We start from the raw sequence: 17342 nt of genomic DNA on the forward strand, positions 1-17342 counted from the left end.
CGCAGTACACTACGAAGGATTTCGATTTCAAACAATCCATATCTCTTCTGTAGTCTCACGTCAGCACTTGAGAATGATAACTCCCCAATCCGTCATTCTGTTCCACAGTCAAGACATGATGCCGTTAGCCGGATTACAAACGGGCTTTTGGTAGTAGAATTCGTATCTGAAATTCACAACACTACTTGTTGGTCCATGTTCGTCTTAACGCAGAGATGTTTACTCAACAACCAGCATCATATATAAAGCTTCCCAAAGACCCCAGGCGTGACTGTGACTACAAAGAAAAACTGTCTTCTTCTCCTGTCTCTCCATCTGCTGTCCTCATCAGTCTTCCATAATCTTTGGATGCCCAAGAAAGAATCTTGAAGCTCATAGTCATTCGTATCAACACCGCAAAAATGGTCTCACTCTACAATGCCTCCATCCCCATGATGCTCAAATACCTAGGCAACCTCAAAGTCATCCTCACAAAAGCCGAGCAGCACTGCAACGCCAAAGGTCTCAATCAAGAAGAAATGATCAAGTTCAGACTCATCGAAGATATGCGGAGGTAAAGACCCCTTCCACTCAGTCCCACCCCCCTTTCCCCTCTTCCCCCGTCACATACCCATTGCAAATCCAATCCCAACCAACCAAACAAATCAAAAACACGACCACCAAACTAACCACCACAATCTTTTCCTCCCGATATACAGCCTCGACTACCAAGTCCAATCAATCTCAAACACCTCAAAGTTCCTCGCCACCCGCGTCTTCCACGCCAAAGACACCTACTTCCCAGACGACGAAACAACCTTTCCCCAACTCCAATCCCGCGTCGACGCCACAGTCGCCATCCTCGCTGCCCTCACGCCAGAGACCTCCTCCAGCCCCAACCCCAACCCCAGCCGCGAGGAGGAGGAGCAGGAGGAGGACGGCGACCGAGAAATCCTCATGGAGACAAGATCAATGGGCACCTTCCGCTTCACAGCCTACTCCTACGTCATCCAGTACGCCTGCCCAAACTTCCACTTCCACCTCGGCTCCGCCTACTGCATCCTCCGCCACCTCGGCGTGCCCCTGACGGCCTTTGATTACCTCGACACGCAGCGGGACCTGTTCATCAAGGCAGAGGAGGAGAAGAAGCCAGAGGAGACTTCTGCCTCATAGAGAGAGGCGTAGAACTTTACGGGGTGGTGGGGGAGGTGCCGTAGACTGCCCACCATTGCCTGGGTATCCCAACGTAGTCATCCACTCACCATTGGATCGCAGTTGAGCGTCTGATGGGTCCGAGAAGTGATAAAGCATCACCAAAAATACATACAACACCGGGCATTCGCTGGTCGTCTCCGACCCAACTACTACTCCGGCCCTCACCGGTTTATCGATGGGAGAGCGGACGGGATCCCGAGTTCTCCGGTGGGTGTGGTCGTATGTGATCGAACGGAGGCGTATTTCGTTCATGTTCCCTAGCTGGAGTCAGAAGGAAGACAACAGAGGAAAACAAGCTGTACAAGTCACATATTTGTTAAACACATTTCAGGGTGAACTTTTGCTTGTTATGTTTGCCTATTTGCCAATAGGCCGAATTTAGTATACAGCTGACAGCAACAGTCGATGTGTAACCGTGGCACATGAACTCGTAGCGGCCAATTCCCTGGTGCCCGCGCTCTCCATGTCCTGTATGCATGGAGATGGCATCAACTTTGCTTCGTGACTATAACATTACATGCGCCTCTCGACCTTCGTAGTGGCCTGAGACGTATTTTTTCAAATGAGTGTATGGCTACCATCCGTGAATGAGTCCGACCGTGACGCCAATGCTATGCGCGAATGAAGTGATAAGACAAAATGCGGTCGTTGGTCATCCAGACCACCGTATAAACAAAAACAAGACGAATCTACTTTGATTGCGATCCGTACTTTTTGCCCCAAAACGTGCGGCGAATCCAAGGTGTAGTGGCTCTGCGCTTCGACTAGAAGGCAACTTTGCTACCGTTGAGTCGCAGTGGCACCGGGCCAGGGCCGAATCCGTTAGGGCTAATGACCGATGATGGTGTCATGGCTCCGCCGTCGGAGGAGAGCGATGACATGGAAGACATGGTGAAACTAGCGGCCGAGCTGTTTGTCATCGTACCGTTTCGAGACATTGAGAGGCCACCCATGGATATGAGAGCATCCGCGCGCTCAAAGACGCCGCCGTTGAACGCCGAGGCGAAGGAAGCACTCTGCGGAGTGGAAGGAACTGTCGCCTGGACAGCAGGGCCCAAAGCAGCGCTTTGAGGTGTCATTGGCAACTGCATGGGTGCTAAGCCTGGGCCAACGTTCGGGCTGAACGTGTTCGGGTTGGAAGATGGTCGCAACCAGTAGCTCCAAGGCGACTGATTGATAGTCTCGTTTACTACTTTCATGGCCTGCTGAATAGGACGTAGTCGCATCTTGGTGTCGGGCGGGAGACTAAGTTCATTCCTCAACGACCGTTGAATCTGATTAACAAATTCAACCCATGAGTCAATGAAGTTGCTGATCAAGCTTCTGAAAGCTGGCTGGCTCATAACGCCAGGCTCCTTGAATTTGACGAGTGACAGGCGGCTCCGCAGTATCTCCGTTTGCTGCACCGCCATGCTGCATCTGCTAATAAGAGCCTTCCACGACATCACTTCGTGCTCAGGTGCGCGGCGTCCCATTGCCCTTTTTGCAAGGACCGACATGTGGTTCTGGAACAGGGGCAGAATCCTCATGACGATATCTGATGATTTCCGCAGGGAAAGGAAGATTTCCTCAAAGTATCTGTCATCCTCGGTGAAGTCGGATATGCCACGTCCACCGGATGAGACCGAGGCGAACGATTCCCCTGACCGTGGCGTTGCGGAAGTGAGCGTTGCTGTACGGCTTGCTACATTTCCATTCATGCCGTTTATACCATTCATACCGCTAATTCCGTTCAGGTATGGGAGAGGCACGTCGGTCGCAACTCTGAGATTGCTCGGGTTGTGCATAATGGGGCCGGGCCGTGGTCGCTGAGCCAATCCGAGCCGCTCAGCGGTGGGCGTGATGGAGCTGTCGCGAGAATGGGGTTTAATCGTATCGCTCATGTTCATGGCCCGCGTAGGGGGCTTGATCAAGCCAGCCTCTGGTGTCAGCGCGGCTAGAGTACACCTGATCTCCATGATGCTGTTATAGATGAGCATCAGAAGAGTACGGATGTAGCGTGGATCTCCGTTGTCGATGAAAGAATCGATGTTGCCGGCGAGAAGGGTGCAGACGTGGGTATAGGCACCGACGAGAGTCTGGCAGGCTCGATGGACATTCTCATTCTCGCGACCCGCCATCTCGTCTCCCATATGATCGTGCTTCTGGATCTCCTGCTCCAGTTCCTCCACATGCGAGTTCGTGTTGTAAAAGACAATCTCGAGACTTGATCTCTTTGAGGAATCATCGCCCGTCAAGCTCATAAGCATCTGGATCATGGGATGGATTTGAAACACGGCATAGAGAATGCCCTTGGCGGCCTCGAGAATGGGGTCGTAGAACTTGGACTCGCGTCTGCGTTCAGGGAGAACCGAGAGTCTTCTGACGTAAATGGGGCGCTGGAGGAAAGGCTCTGCAGGGCTGTTGGGGCTCTTGATCGACATGCTGGGGGGAGGCGGCTGCATGGCGCTACCATGGCTCAGACCTCTGTAGTGACTAAAGCGGTTGTTGACTTGGGTCTCGTCTAAGGTACCGAGCTGAGTAGCCTTCTGGGATACCACGCCCATGCGTCTTGCTCGAGATTCGGGACGTTCTCCGCGAGTTGCCTGCAATAACGTCTCTGAGTTGCTCCTGAGGCGCTCGTTGACATTTCCTATGGTCAACGGCATAACACCTGGGCGGCGGATAGCTGTGTTCTGCTGAGACAAGCCTCGGTAATGCGACCGATTCGGAATAGGAGGGGGCCGAATCAGGTTCGGGGATCGAAGATCGGGAACATCGGTACCATTGACCTTGATAGGAAACCGACCGCTCACAACTCGCTTGATGGGTGGCATGCGTGGGGTTTCCACGCCTTCGCTGGATTCTTCACCAGCTGTGTCTGACTCTGCACGGCCATTCATGGCATGCTGTCTTAAAAAGCGCTTGATGTGTGCAGTGACAGCTACCTCGGTGACTTCGCTTTCTTTCAAGTAGCCCTCGTTTGGCGGGCTGCTTGCTTGCACCTGCAGGACCTCCCGAGGCGGAAATGTGATGGGGTTGCCATCGAATTTGAGCACCTGCAGCGAAACCATGTCGGATAGAGCAACGGGTAGTTCTTCAATCCGGTTCTTCTGGACCGAGAAAACCTTCAAGGAAGCAAGCTTGACAATATCAGGGGGCAGAGCGCGAAGCTTATTTTTACTCAGGTCAAGAATCTCGAGGGACCTCAGATCGCAGAGCTAGGATGTTGGTCAGAATCTGCCCTAGTCCTAATGATGCATTGGCAGTAGGAAAGTACTAACCGGCAGCGGGAACTCTCTGATTTGATTGTTCCGCACATTCAGATATCGCAGAGATGTACATTCGGAGAATCGAGCTGGAAAGGAATTGACCTGATTGTGCGAAAGGGCCAGGCTAGAGAAGCGCGTTAGAAATGCAGCCCAGCCGGAAAGATAGGTATGCGAGGTGTACGAACCGCTCCAACTCATTCTTGATAATATCAACAACCTCGTCTGGGAGTTTCTGGATGCCCTTACGGCTCAAGTCGATGGTGACGCCAGGTTTCAGTTCGTTGCTCACGGCACTCGCTTCGGCGGCCTGAGACTCGTTCTCGTGGAGGGCGCTCTGCATTGCGTCGCGGGCAAGAGCGATGACCTGGGCTGAGGTCATGGGCGAGGAAGCCGAGAGGGTCGCTCCGTTGGAGAGATTTCGGAGATCTTTGGGCATCGGCGGGAGAGGAGGCGGAGGAGGGATATTGCCGAGCGCGGCATCTTTTTGGAGTTGTCGTCGACCTTGGGCGGGATTCTCGGGCAAGCCGCGAGGCATCGACGGCCCCGACGGCCTGTCTGGCCGTTCCATTCGTTCAACCATGATGAACTGCTGGTGATCGACGAAAGGAGGATGGAGAGGGCGAAGAGTGACGGTTTTCTATTGTTGTCGCAGACTCGAAGGTTTGGGTCGACTGCAGCGTTTCAGGGTCCCCTTTGAATGTTGGATGGCCGGCCGTGGGTTGGTCGGGACCCTCAAACGATTGGAGACGGAAGCCGGGAGTTTAAGCCAATGGACTTTTGGAACAGGACAGGCTGAGCTGCAAGACGCGCGAGATCATCATGAAGAGTTGAACATTCGTTGGAGTAGGGCGCGACGAGATCGGTGGGAAGCAATGATGATTTTTGCGGGTAAGGTAGGCAAGGTCGGGTAGGTGTGAAGGAAGAAGGAGGTGGAGGCGGACTTGTGCGATTTGGGAGGAAGTCGCCAGTCGGGGACGAGCGACCGAAGATGGAGCCGAGCCTCCCAAGCGCGGTCAACAGGAGTTGGACCCGGCACACCTCGCACAGCTAGCAGGCCAGACAGACGGGGGTATCCGTACCTAGGATACGAGTAATACAGATCCTGCAAGCGTGGATGAGGCAAAGTTGGGTTCCTCGAATGACTGCAATTCGGGCAGCTTGTTGGATGTGTTTGTGTACCTGGCTGTAGGTACTTAGGGAACCTCTCGATGTAAAAACGGCGACGACGGCAGAGGAGTTATGGTCGGGTACAACTTGCTGGTGGGCGTTGGCAAAAGGAAGAAGTCAAAAATAAAATAAAATAAAAAGGCAGGCAAGGGCTGGCTGGCTGGCTGGGTAGGCGGGTGCCCTTTCCTCTTCCTGGCTGTGTCTCTCGTCGCCCGGATGGGTGTTTCCTTGGAAGCAAAATGGAAGAGGAACAGAAGACTATAGAGGCAGGAACGTTGAACCCGACAGGAAAAAAAAAAGTGGATATGCTGTCAGGTTGTGCTACGATGAAACTGACATCTTGCCAACCAGAGCTTCTTTTGGGAGGTGGTGGTGGATGGGCAATTGATGGGGAGAAGGGATGAGGATTATTTCGAGGTCTACGTACGGGATACGGAATACGGAGTACATCCATCGGTCACTGTTGTCATTCGTTGGCTTCACGCCCCCTGGAGAAGTCTAGAGCCGGGGAGCCGCACGCCCTCTGATGTTATTTGGAGACTGGGGGGGAAACAACGAAGGAAGCCAGTCACCACCCGACTTCTGTGGTACTTCGTAGACAGTGGGAGAGAAACGCTACTGTCCTCCCTCGACCAGTAACCAATGACCACAGATGGCGACGAGAATGGGGGACCAGATCTCAGTCAGTTGGACGGGAGGGAAGCCAAAAAAGGGGGCGGCGGGGTGGAACCACGGTGGAACTGCTTCTTTCCATTTCTGGCTCCAGTCGTGGTAAAGATAAGCAGGCACGGCAGGGCACGCTGCAGGCACTTTCTGGGCCTCACACGTGCAGAAGACTGAGGTACGGAGTTGGTAAACTACAGTCAGATATCCGTCCCTCACCCATCCATCTCTGCAGAATCCAGACTGAGGCAGGCAGAAGCTCTCCCGTACTACCTATGCTTAGTAGGTCAGTCAAGGTAGTAAGTGAAGCTGCTTTACACTTTGAGGGTCCCTTTTGGGGGTTGAAGCTTGGCGCACAGACTGCTGGCTTGAGCAGACATGCAGAGGCTTGTGCTTGACTGCTTGTAGATGCCGTCATGAACAAGCCAATGAGAAGGGATATCAACACTCAAGTCTATGGGTGAGAGCGGCTGTTTGGCGAAGAGCACGCGAAAGGAGAGGCACGCGACTGGCTGGAACCTGGGACATTGAGCACTGGCAAGAGGGAAAAGGAAAAGATGAAAAAAAAAAAAAAAAAAGGAAATGGGAAAGGCGGGGGTGTGTTAAAGTGTAACGGGAGGCAAGAAGGAGGGGGTGTGGATCGAGTACCTTACCCAGGCCAAAACGCTTCTCCAAGTTGAGGCAGACAGGCACGCCGCACTTCACCAGCGCCTTAGGTAAGGTACCCTCGCAAGGTACCTAGTTTTCGTAAGGTAGCGCGCCGCAGAAATGCAAGGCACCTCGCCTCTTTTACTGTAACTCTGTGAGTACCGGTACGGATATTCGTACCAAGTACTCCGTACACACTTCGCGGCTCGCGGTAACTTGATTTTCTTCCTTCCCCCAGATCTCGCACGTCGCACAGTGCTGCAGATGCGGACGGGCGGGAAGACTTGACCAAAGCGCATATGACAGTCTGACAGAACTCTCGACATATCCCCTCCCTCTCCTCGACTAATACCTTACTTTGTACTCCGGACGTACGACTGACTACCTCATGCAGCACAGTTTCCCCGCTGCCTCAACGAGACTTTTACTAACGACATGGTCGACTCGGGCATCAACGTGACACGCCTCGTTTGGAATAAGGCATCGGGTGGCTACACACACAACCACCAACTGCACATGGGCCACACACCATGATCGATATCGAGGACTGTGGCCAGCTGTTCCAGGACACTCGGACGCTTCGACGAACGACTCTGCTGCGCGTTGATGTCACGCCGAGAAACATCTCTCCCCACCGTGCAGATTGTGTGTCACCTCATGATACCTAACCGTACCGAGTAAGGCAACCAGCCAGCATCACACCTATCCCCGATGCTCCCTCACCGTACGAATACTCTGTGCGAGACTGATCGACTGGCACTCTGGGAGAGACAGATGCGGCACTGGTGGCCTGCCGCTTGCTGGTCAGAGGTCTAGAACAGATCAAACGGGAAACGACCAGGGGCGCACACCCAGACAAGCCAGACTCCCCAGCCCCTGGGAGTATTTCTGGCGTGAAAGGGCGAGAAACAGAAACAAAGACAGGGTGCTATACCGGGAAACGCAGGTTTGAAGAAGAAAAGTCTTCCGTGTCAACGTCGCATTCCATTCAACCTCCCACGCGGTTTCTACAATCTCTTCTCCGACCCCAGTATTTTGGCTTACTCTGTTGAATCTTATTTCCAAGGGCATGCGGCAGGCCTTCGTTTACGGTTACTTCTTCCACGTTATTCGTACACTTACAGAGTACTCCGTAGCAATCCTGCCTTTTTCAGTCTCCGTTCGCCCCCACATTCACCCGCACTCAATCTCGCCCTCGAATGATCCCTGGCGGCCAGGTTTTGTTGCTGAGATGAACTTTGAATCAAGAGGCGCGACAGGCTAGCCCAACAGCAAATGGAAACGAACACATCCAGTTCGTTACTAGGGTGTTACAGAGTCGGGATAGTTCGTATCAATCCACGGAACCCGAGAAGCGATGACGAGAAGGGGGGAGGCTCCAGTACAACGTGGTTTCGTACGGACTCACGGAGTACGAAGTACAGGCACTCGTGTCTGTCTCCACGACGGGCTATTGGGCGCATCGATTCGTTGATCGGGTTGGTTCCGCTAACACCTGTCCGTACTGTAGGCATCTCTATCGGTATCTGCATCTGCATCTGCATCGACGACCTTTGAGCTAAGTTAATAATAAGACTCTCCTTGCAGATCTGGGGCCGTGTGTTCCAACGGCCTGTCAGACATGCCGCCTGGCGTTAATCCCAAGGCAAAAGTCTGCTGGGAATAAGCTCAGAATTCCCTCTGCCTGTCGCCTTGCCATTTGCTATTGCTGTCCACGGCGGCATTTCTTGACCACGGCCGTGAAGACCACGGGCCCCGCCCTCCTCTTGACCAGAAAGATCACCGCCCGGAGACAACAATATTGGAGATCCGGCCCTCGTTTCAATCAACCCAATTGAGTGACTGGGGCTTTCCCACAGACGTAAGGACCGAATTACCGACGGGCACACCTTGGCACCGTGGCAGATAGCGCCAAAGGTTTGTGTGCGATTCATCACAACGTGGCCCTGAATCAGCAAGCAATGACCCCCAGTCCGTAACACTGACGCCCAGCCCGAGCGAGCCCACCGTGGGAGAACCTTCACCACTTGGGAAAAGCGCGCCCGCTGCACAATGCGCCGTCTGTGATCCTACCGATGCTGGTCTTGGGGTCGACTGTTCGACAAAGAGGTAGCGTAGGTATCCCGCCGGCAATACCCACGTCCTGCTGGCTACTTTCACCAAGGCATGCTACTTGTGTCTTATGGTGTATGGAATAGTACGGAGTATCGTTGTGATACTAGGTAGCCTGGAGTCCTTCCCCTACTAGCGGTTCCCAGTGTCCCAGCTGGACGGGAAGGGGTGGCCCGGGTTGCGCAATGTTGACAGCAGAGCATCGTTTGCGAAGCTCGCCGAAAAAGGAAATGGCCGAGAAGTTCGGTCTGGAGACTGGGGACTGGCCGCTTGTTTCTCATTTTGTCTCTACCTTTTGCAAACATGACCCCTCGAATCGCCTCATAATGACCGCGGAAGAAGCGAAAGCAAGTACGCGGGGCACTCCTGTCAACTGTATCCGCGGCGGCAAAGGTTACCCCGTTCACCCTTCTTACTTCACCTGCTCCGTGTCCTGGTCTCGGCGCCTCCTTCCTGCAGTTGTCCCTACTCCTTGTGACAGGCCGGAAAAAAAGAAAGCCAAATATTCAAGAGGAACCATTTTCACCCAAGGTAAGTATGAAGTTCTACTTGCCACGGACGCTTCACGTTGTACTTCCTTCGCCCAGCCTCAAAAAGGTGGCTGTATCCGTATTACTGGACGTTCGTAATAGGTGTCTCGACAAACACAAGGGGAAAAGTTACATCTACCACCCTTGCGGCCTGAGGCTTTGATACCATTGGTCAGCCCTGATGTCCATTTTGAATCTGCTGTCCGTTCGTTGCTTCATTCCATGAACCCGGTCTGCATCTCCATGCCCTTGCTCGACTTCTTGTCTCGTCTATGGAGTAGTACTGCAAAGGAGCACAGCCACGCGTGAAGGCAGCCACTTGGACTGTTCGTACATCTGTCAGAATCTTTCAGAATTCCCACATCGACCCAATTGATCGGTTTGCGGACTGCCTGTGCGGACACCCACACCCATTCAGAAGCACCCGACTTTCTCCCCTCCGCTTCCCGTCTGAGGGCATTCGGACAGGCCGGCTGTCCAAGGCCCACCAAGGCCCAACGCCTGACGGACCACCTCCGGACCCGAGCTCGATCATGACCACATCCGGGCCCTCTTCTTGGTCTAGTGCAACCTTATGCTTCCGCGCCCTGCAATAGAAGCAATCCAGAAGCTCGGCCAAGCATAACCCCATCGAGACTAGACACAGTCTTGTTCACATCAAGACAACCCCCTCATCAACTCTCGACAACGCATCGTCATCATGCCTCCTCTGTCGCGCTCCAACTCATGCGTTGACATAGACTTCACTCTCAGACGCCAGTTCAACAAGTCGACTTTCAGGTGAAGAACAATTCCTCATCCCATCGTCGAGTTCACAAGCTACACTCATGGCACGTACCCGTGATCACGCAACGCTGACTGACAAATCCGCCACAGGCCCCAACAACGTGAAATCATCGTTGCTGCCCTAGACGGTCACGATGTCTTCGTTCAGGCCGCAACGTCGTTCGGCAAAAGTCTTTGCTTCCAACTCCCTGCCTGCATTGACCAAGGGAGTAAGTACCCGAAACTGCTCCGAGCTCACATGCACGCGTCGTCAACTAACGTGATTTCGCTGCGGCAGTCACCATTGTCGTTTCGCCACTGCTCAGTCTCATGGTAGGGGGTATCCCTTGCAGCCTTACTCAAACGCGACAGCTGACAGCTCCGTCAGATGAATCAGGTTGAAGCACTGCGATCGGCGGGCATCGATGCCAGCTCCCTCAACAGCAATACGCCGCCCGCTGAGAGGGATCGCATCAATCAGGATCTCGCTAGTGGCCACCCGCGCATCAGACTACTCTACGTGACACCGGAACTATGCTCAGGAGACTCCTTCAGGAGACGGATCAAGCTGGTCAACGAGCAGTGTGAGTTGGCGCGCATTGCAGTCGATGAGGCTCATTGCATCTCGGAATGGGGTCACGATTTTCGGAAAGACTTCAAGAAGCTTTCGTGGTTTCGAGAGACGTTTCCCAAGGTGCCCATTATGTGTTTGACGGCAACAGCAAACCCGACGGTTCGTCAAGACTTGCTAAAGACGCTTGGCCTCCTGGAGCAAGCCGAGAGACTGAAGAGTTTCGTCATGACTGCTCATCGGCCCAATCTACACATTGAGATCCGGTACACCAAAGACCAGGAAGACGACCGCCTTTCTAACTTTTTAGCTTGGATACGTGGCGTATACGAAAGAAGAAAAACAGAGCCACGCAAGTCAGAGTTGGAGGCCGCGGGGGAGCGGTTGGACAATGTCTCGGGGATTATATACACCATATCACGAGATGAGTGCGAGTCACTCGCGGCGGCACTCAGAGATGAGGGAGTAGGCGCGATGCCCTTCCACGCGAAGCTTACCAAAGAAAAGAAGGAACAGACACTGGCCCGCTGGGTAAACAACGAGCCTGGCTACGATATCATTGTGGCCACGACAGCCTTTGGCATGGGCATTGACAAGAACAATGTCCGGTTCGTTGTGCACTGGCGGCTGCCCAAGTCGTTTGAGGGTTACTACCAAGAGGCAGGCCGCGCAGGCAGAGACGGGAACGCAGGCTTCTGTTTTCTGTACTACAGCCGAGAAGACTTGGAACGCGTGCAGAGCATGATTAGGAAAGGGAACCGCGATGGATCGAACTGGGAGGCTCAGGCCAAGAGCCTGCAGAAACTTGCCCTGTACTGCGAAGACACAACAGCCTGTCGTCACGCGCAGATTTGCAGGTATTTTGGCGAGAGCGAAACGCCAAATGTGACTTTGCCTGCGACTGGCACAAAGATGCGCAGGCTCTCCAGAGGCGGATAATGTGCGGCTTGGCGGATGAGGAATGGGTCAGTACGCAGGCTCAGATTGGCGAGTATGACGGTTACTACGATGAATACTGAGGATAAGAATGAGGATGGTTTGGTAAAATATGATACCCCGATAGAAGCTGCCGAGCGGCGTGTGGAAACAATGAATAGATGGTTGGTGAAGCCCATTCTATCCTTGGCTCGTGTATTGGCCTATCGTGACTTGAATGAGACGGCGATATTGTTCTCATTCAGTGAGCTTATTATCAGAGTTCACATAATTTTTCACGTCTATGAGATCTACCTAGGCCTACAGGAATCGGACTTCGCCTTGGTGCAAGTCGACGATATCTCTCTGGGGCCAAAGTCACCAGTCCCAGGCTGCACAAACGACCAGAACCAGCAATTATTAATGACGTCTGCTTGCATTGGGCCAATTACCTCGGATGCCCGCTGTCAGACTAAAGAAGCCGTCTAGAAAGCCGACACGACTACGGTATCTATCCATACATAGTTAGGTAGTAGTGATTTGGGGGTAGGTAACGAAGAGCTTGTGTGCTTGGTAAGTTGCACGGTACGAAGTCCTGCTTTTTCCCACCGAAGCTTCCGGCTTAGCTCCCGTGCCGGGGCGAGGACGGCGGGGACTGGGACGGTCGACGGGTAGTGGGAGGTGAAAGGTGCCTACGTACCTCGGCCGAGGTGAGCTCCAGCGGATGGGGTTGCATTTGGAATTCTTCTCTGGTGCTCCCCTATTTACGTCAATTTGTCAAATGTTTCCCCATCATTCAAAGAAAGGACCCCGAAAAAAGTACCCTGCAATAATTGCGAATCGTAAAGATTGCTCGCCGGGCTTCAGCTGTATGTTGCTTAGTTATCAACCGCATTCCACGGCTTTCTCCAGCGGGGACCCCTTTTTTTTTTTCGTGTGAACATGGGCGGTTGATTGGTGATGATTCATCCCCGTGCATATCTCATTTTCTGTTCAACAAACGCTTTTGGACAGCAATATCGCACTATGCACTAGACCTCCAGATACACATGTCACAACACGCATCCATCCTTCTAGAGCATAGGTACTCCGTAGGTCCATTGAGACTACTCTGACGTCGCGCGCCACCACCAACACCACCCCACGGTACGCCGATTTGAGTCCCCAACCCACCAGCTCACTCACCCGGTTCGCCGAACAGCAAACAGACGCCGCCGAGGTTCTGGATACAACAGAAAGGAAAAAAAAAAAACTTACATCAGCTCCATCCCACCACCAAACCAATTTCCGCGTCCGTCGTGCCACACACACACACACACACACTGCACCATACTATAAGCTGCATTTGTCAGATACCGTAGCGTGGGAAAGTTGCGCATCTAGAAGCATATAAGACGTCACTCAACTCGGCCCCACCACCGTACATATCGGAAATCCATTTACTTCTGCCCCTCCCTCCCCCTCCCCCTTCTGCTTCGTTTACCCCCCGCGATTCAGTTCCCCATGCAAGCCCTCTATCGCACATCTACCGCAGCAGCATCACGAGCAGCAGCAGCAGCTTCAGCACCCACACGACTCGTATCCATACAGAGGCACCTCTCTTCCACCGCTCGCACCATGGCTCCCATCACAAAGGAGACCGACTACCTCGTTATTGGCGGCGGCAGTGGCGGCCTCGCCTCGGCGCGTAAAGCTTGCGGCCAGTTCGGCGCAAAGGCCCTCATCGTCGAGGGCGCCAGGCTGGGAGGAACCTGCGTGAACGTTGGGTGAGTAAACTTGTGTCCCTCTCTCTTTCTCTCTGCCACTTGAGGAGTCAAGCGAAGCAAGCATGTACTAACCAACATCCCTCCGTTCTACAGCTGCGTCCCGAAAAAAGTCACCTTCAACGCCGCCGCCATCGCCGAGACGATCCATCAAGCCAAATCCTACGGCTTCTCCGTCAACGAGACGGCCCCCTTTGACTGGCCCACCTTCAAGACCAAGCGCGACGCCTACATCAAGCGCCTCAACGGCATCTACGAGCGCAACCTCAAAAACGACAACGTCGAATACCTCCACGGCTGGGCCAAGCTCACCTCCCGCAACGAGGCCGAAGTCACCCTCGACGACGGCACAAAGACCCTCGTCAAGGCCAAGAAGATCCTCGTCGCCGTCGGCGGCAACCCCACCATCCCGCCCACCATCCCCGGCGCCGAGCTCGGCACCAACTCGGACGGCTTCTTCGACATTGACCAGCAGCCGAAAAAAGTCGCCCTCGTCGGCGCGGGCTACATCGCCGTCGAGTTCGCCGGCATGTTCAACGCCCTCGGCACCGAAACCCACCTCTTTATCCGCCACGACACCTTCCTCCGCACCTTTGACCCTCTCATTCAGGAGACCGTCACAAAGGAGTACGAGCGCCTGGGCGTCAACCTGCACAAGAAGTCGCAGCCGACAAAGGTGGAAAAGGACGCCGACGGCAAGCTCACAATCATCTACAAGGACGCCGACGGAAAGGAGACGTCTGAGGGCGGCTTCGACCACCTCATCTGGGCCATTGGCCGCACGCCGGCGACCAAGGATATCGGCCTCGAGGAGATTGGCCTCAAGCTGAACGAAAAGGGCTACATCCCCGTCGACGAGTACCAAAACACAAACATTGACAACATCTACGCCCTCGGTGACGTCACTGGCCAGGTCGAGCTGACCCCTGTTGCCATTGCTGCTGGCCGTCGTCTGGCCGAGCGCCTGTTTGGTGGCGCCGAGTATGCCAAGGCTCACCTCGACTACTCCAACATCCCCTCCGTCGTCTTCTCGCACCCCGAGGTCGGTAGCATCGGCCTGACTGAGCCCCAGGCCATTGAGAAGTATGGCAAGGACAACATCAAGGTCTACAAGACCAGCTTCACCGCCATGTACTATGCTATGATGGAGCCTGAGGAGAAGGGTCCCACCGCCTACAAGCTTGTCACTGCCGGTCCTGAGGAGAAGGTTGTTGGTCTGCACATTGCTGGTCTTGGCAGCGGAGAGATGCTCCAGGGCTTCGGTGTTGCTGTGAAGATGGGCGCGACCAAGAAGGACTTTGACAGCTGCGTTGCCATTCACCCCACTAGCGCCGAAGAACTGGTCACGCTGAAATAGAGACTTGCATAGAGAGAGGTCTGTTAAGACTTAGAAGAAGAGGAGGAAAAGATACCAATTCGTGAAATTTCAACTTTTAATCTCACACCTTGTCCTTGAACGCCAATGCTCTTCGTGAGATGGTTCATCAATTCCCTTTGGTCCGAAACGCCGACAGCTATCGCAAATGCCCGTTTCCCTGCCGCCTGATCCCGAGGTAATTTTAGTGTCCTGTTTTACCATATTTCGTCTGTCGATTTTGGCCCAGACGAGTGCCCAGGAATTCGTGTGCTGTTTGATCACGAATGTTGTGTCGAATTCCAGAAATTCAAATGCTTGCTCGCTTTTTGACGTAACTTGGTTTCCCCTACAGGAATACTATGCTGACGAGGCCAGTCGCAGTCAGACCGAGGACGGTGAAGAGCACGGCATGAGGAGCAATAGCGCCAGCGGCGCTGGGCTTCGACTCTTGAGGGCCATCGCTGTCACCATGTGTCAGTGTGGAGCTTAAAACAACAAGCCAGCGGGAGAGTACTTACGTGGGAGTAGCGGTCGAGGTAGCTTCAGGACTGGGGTTACCTGAAGCTTCCGGAGTCGAGGTAGGGGTGGCGCTCATGGTCGAGGATGAGGGCAGATCAGCAACCTTGACGCCAGCGAGTTCCTCGCACGTAGCTGCGTAAGACTTGTAGGCACCCTCAAGATCGGAGCCCTGACAAACGCTCGTCAGGTTACCGAGCATGGCGTCCATGAAACCGATGCACATGGCATCGACCGCAGAGACTTTGGGCTGCTGGCTGAGAGCTGCAAGAAGACAAGCAGGAGGGCTTGCGGCAGCAGCAATGCTGATCATGCCAGTCAAGGCCGTGATGCAAAGTGTAGGCTTCATTGTTGTAGGTACAATGGTGCTTAGCTAGGTATCGTTTGAGTGTGGTTTTTCGTATGAATTCTGGTCGCCAAAAGGAAATTGCTGCAAGACCAAGCAGGAAAGAAGTCAGTGTTTGCCCACATCGAGAGAATGTTGATCAGATTATTCCAGGGTGACTATTTTTTTACGTACCAAGGAAGGATACAATCTTTTTGTGTTTGGATCGATCTTAGGAAAACCCGAGGGCGAGGCAAAGCCAATTGAGGTTGTGATGAGGCAAAGTGAAGTTTGACGATGCAGCGCTGGCAGCAAAACGTGGTCGTGTAAGTCCCCCGCCGAGCAAATCTCCAGGCAGACGGAAGGAACCCCTGTGGGTGGAGAGGGAGATCGACGGGAATGGCTCCGAGGCAGGTGGTATTTCTGGGGAAGGAAGGGACCGGTGGGTGGGGCCGGCGCGAACTTCTTTCCTTCTGGAACAACTTCAAAACACCATCCAGAGATCGTCTCTTTCCCACCCACAACACCAGACTCGCTGCCATCTTCAGGTGTCACGATCAAGTCGCTCCTTTAGTTTGGGTGAAGGTAAGAACGCTGTGTCTTTGTCGGCCAACAGCAGGAATCGCTTGACCGATTTTCATGTAAAGGGAAGGTAAGATAGGTCTGTGTCTTGTCCCGCCGGCAACTCTATGTCACTCGCCGACGGCCTTGGCAACCACTCTGCTGGCACTGACGATATCTTCTGGACCGTTCTGGCCAAATTCATCCGCTGCTTCGTCTTTATGATCACAAATCATTTACAGACAAGAAGGACCAACAACCGCGTACTCTTCTTTTCAGGGTCTCTCAGCCGCAGTCAAGCAGCCAACCGGCAGAGGACGCCGTACTCCTTCTCGATGATCAGTGTCAGTCTTGCATCTTCCTGAACCTTCACAATCTTGCCGCCAACCCAAAATGGGATGCCGATTGTCTGCAAATGATTACTTATACTTGGCAGCACAGCAATATCGCCGGCAAGGCGGAATTAGGTTCGAGTCGAGGGACTCGTCATCTCATCAGACAATCGCATTTGGTGGCCGTGTTTGTCCCATCCATCCGGCAATCATGACTTTGACTTTTGACCGCGACTTCAACACGTGGATACGTATCTCTCAGCCTCCAGGTCTGGTTGCTACTCGTCGGCCGACGTGTCTCCAGGCAACTGATGGCCCGGCGCCTTGGCTCGTCGCCGTTGTCGACAGCTGCATGCAGAACTATCGCACATCTTCGCAAACTAGCGGCACCTTGTCAGCAAAAGGATAAACGGCTTTTCCGCCTGAACGGCGACTCTGTGACTAAAAAGGCTCGTATGATGGCTTCTGGGCGCCTGGATCCCTTGGGTTAGGCCTGCCAAAACGAGATCTCTTCTTCAGCTGCGACGTTTCTTGTCGCGAAACATCAGATGAGTTTCGCTTCGTCCACAAATAAACAGCGAGTCAGATATACCGCCTCGCAGAATCTGAGCCTCTTAAGCCACTCTTCGTTCTCGTCTACCGACCTTACACCAACATGAACACAGCACAGAC

General features: G+C 53.7%; 6 protein-coding genes across 6 annotated transcripts; 4 read left to right on the top strand and 2 right to left on the bottom strand.

Moving 5' to 3' along the window:
• Positions 1-262: 262 nt before the first annotated feature.
• On the top strand, positions 263-1491 carry BDP55DRAFT_673097 (uncharacterized protein). The gene is made up of 2 exons (XM_060575573.1): positions 263-553; positions 699-1491. Exons 1-2 carry the CDS (start codon positions 402-404, stop codon positions 1150-1152), a joined length of 606 nt encoding a protein of 201 aa, XP_060426430.1. The 5' UTR covers positions 263-401; the 3' UTR covers positions 1153-1491.
• Positions 1492-1958: 467 nt separating this feature from the next.
• BDP55DRAFT_634931 (RAM signaling pathway protein) lies at positions 1959-5025 on the bottom strand (the record flags this gene model as incomplete). The annotated part of the gene is made up of 3 exons (XM_060572726.1): positions 1959-4394; positions 4458-4569; positions 4631-5025. 3 exons carry the CDS (start codon positions 5023-5025, stop codon positions 1959-1961), a joined length of 2943 nt encoding a protein of 980 aa, XP_060426431.1.
• Positions 5026-10265: 5240 nt separating this feature from the next.
• Positions 10266-11920, top strand: BDP55DRAFT_696110 (RecQ family ATP-dependent DNA helicase; the record flags this gene model as incomplete). The annotated part of the gene is made up of 5 exons (XM_060577548.1): positions 10266-10345; positions 10442-10560; positions 10629-10663; positions 10719-11786; positions 11822-11920. The coding sequence occupies 5 exons, from the start codon at positions 10266-10268 to the stop codon at positions 11918-11920; spliced, it is 1401 nt and encodes a 466-aa protein (XP_060426432.1).
• Positions 11921-13433: 1513 nt separating this feature from the next.
• On the top strand, positions 13434-14936 carry BDP55DRAFT_634933 (glutathione-disulfide reductase; the record flags this gene model as incomplete). The annotated part of the gene is made up of 2 exons (XM_060572727.1): positions 13434-13582; positions 13676-14936. The coding sequence occupies 2 exons, from the start codon at positions 13434-13436 to the stop codon at positions 14934-14936; spliced, it is 1410 nt and encodes a 469-aa protein (XP_060426433.1).
• A 346-nt stretch (positions 14937-15282) lies between these two features.
• Positions 15283-15801, bottom strand: BDP55DRAFT_634934 (uncharacterized protein; the record flags this gene model as incomplete). The annotated part of the gene is made up of 2 exons (XM_060572728.1): positions 15283-15397; positions 15455-15801. The coding sequence occupies 2 exons, from the start codon at positions 15799-15801 to the stop codon at positions 15283-15285; spliced, it is 462 nt and encodes a 153-aa protein (XP_060426434.1).
• A 458-nt stretch (positions 15802-16259) lies between these two features.
• BDP55DRAFT_718101 (uncharacterized protein) lies at positions 16260-17342 on the top strand. Its single transcript, XM_060578395.1, has 2 exons — positions 16260-16682; positions 16780-17342. Exons 1-2 carry the CDS (start codon positions 16467-16469, stop codon positions 17077-17079), a joined length of 516 nt encoding a protein of 171 aa, XP_060426435.1. The 5' UTR covers positions 16260-16466; the 3' UTR covers positions 17080-17342.

The sequence above is a fragment of the Colletotrichum godetiae genome (genome assembly GCF_030913485.1).
Source record: "Colletotrichum godetiae strain CBS 193.32 chromosome Unknown BDP55scaffold_38, whole genome shotgun sequence".
Lineage (NCBI taxonomy): Eukaryota > Fungi > Ascomycota > Sordariomycetes > Glomerellales > Glomerellaceae > Colletotrichum > Colletotrichum godetiae.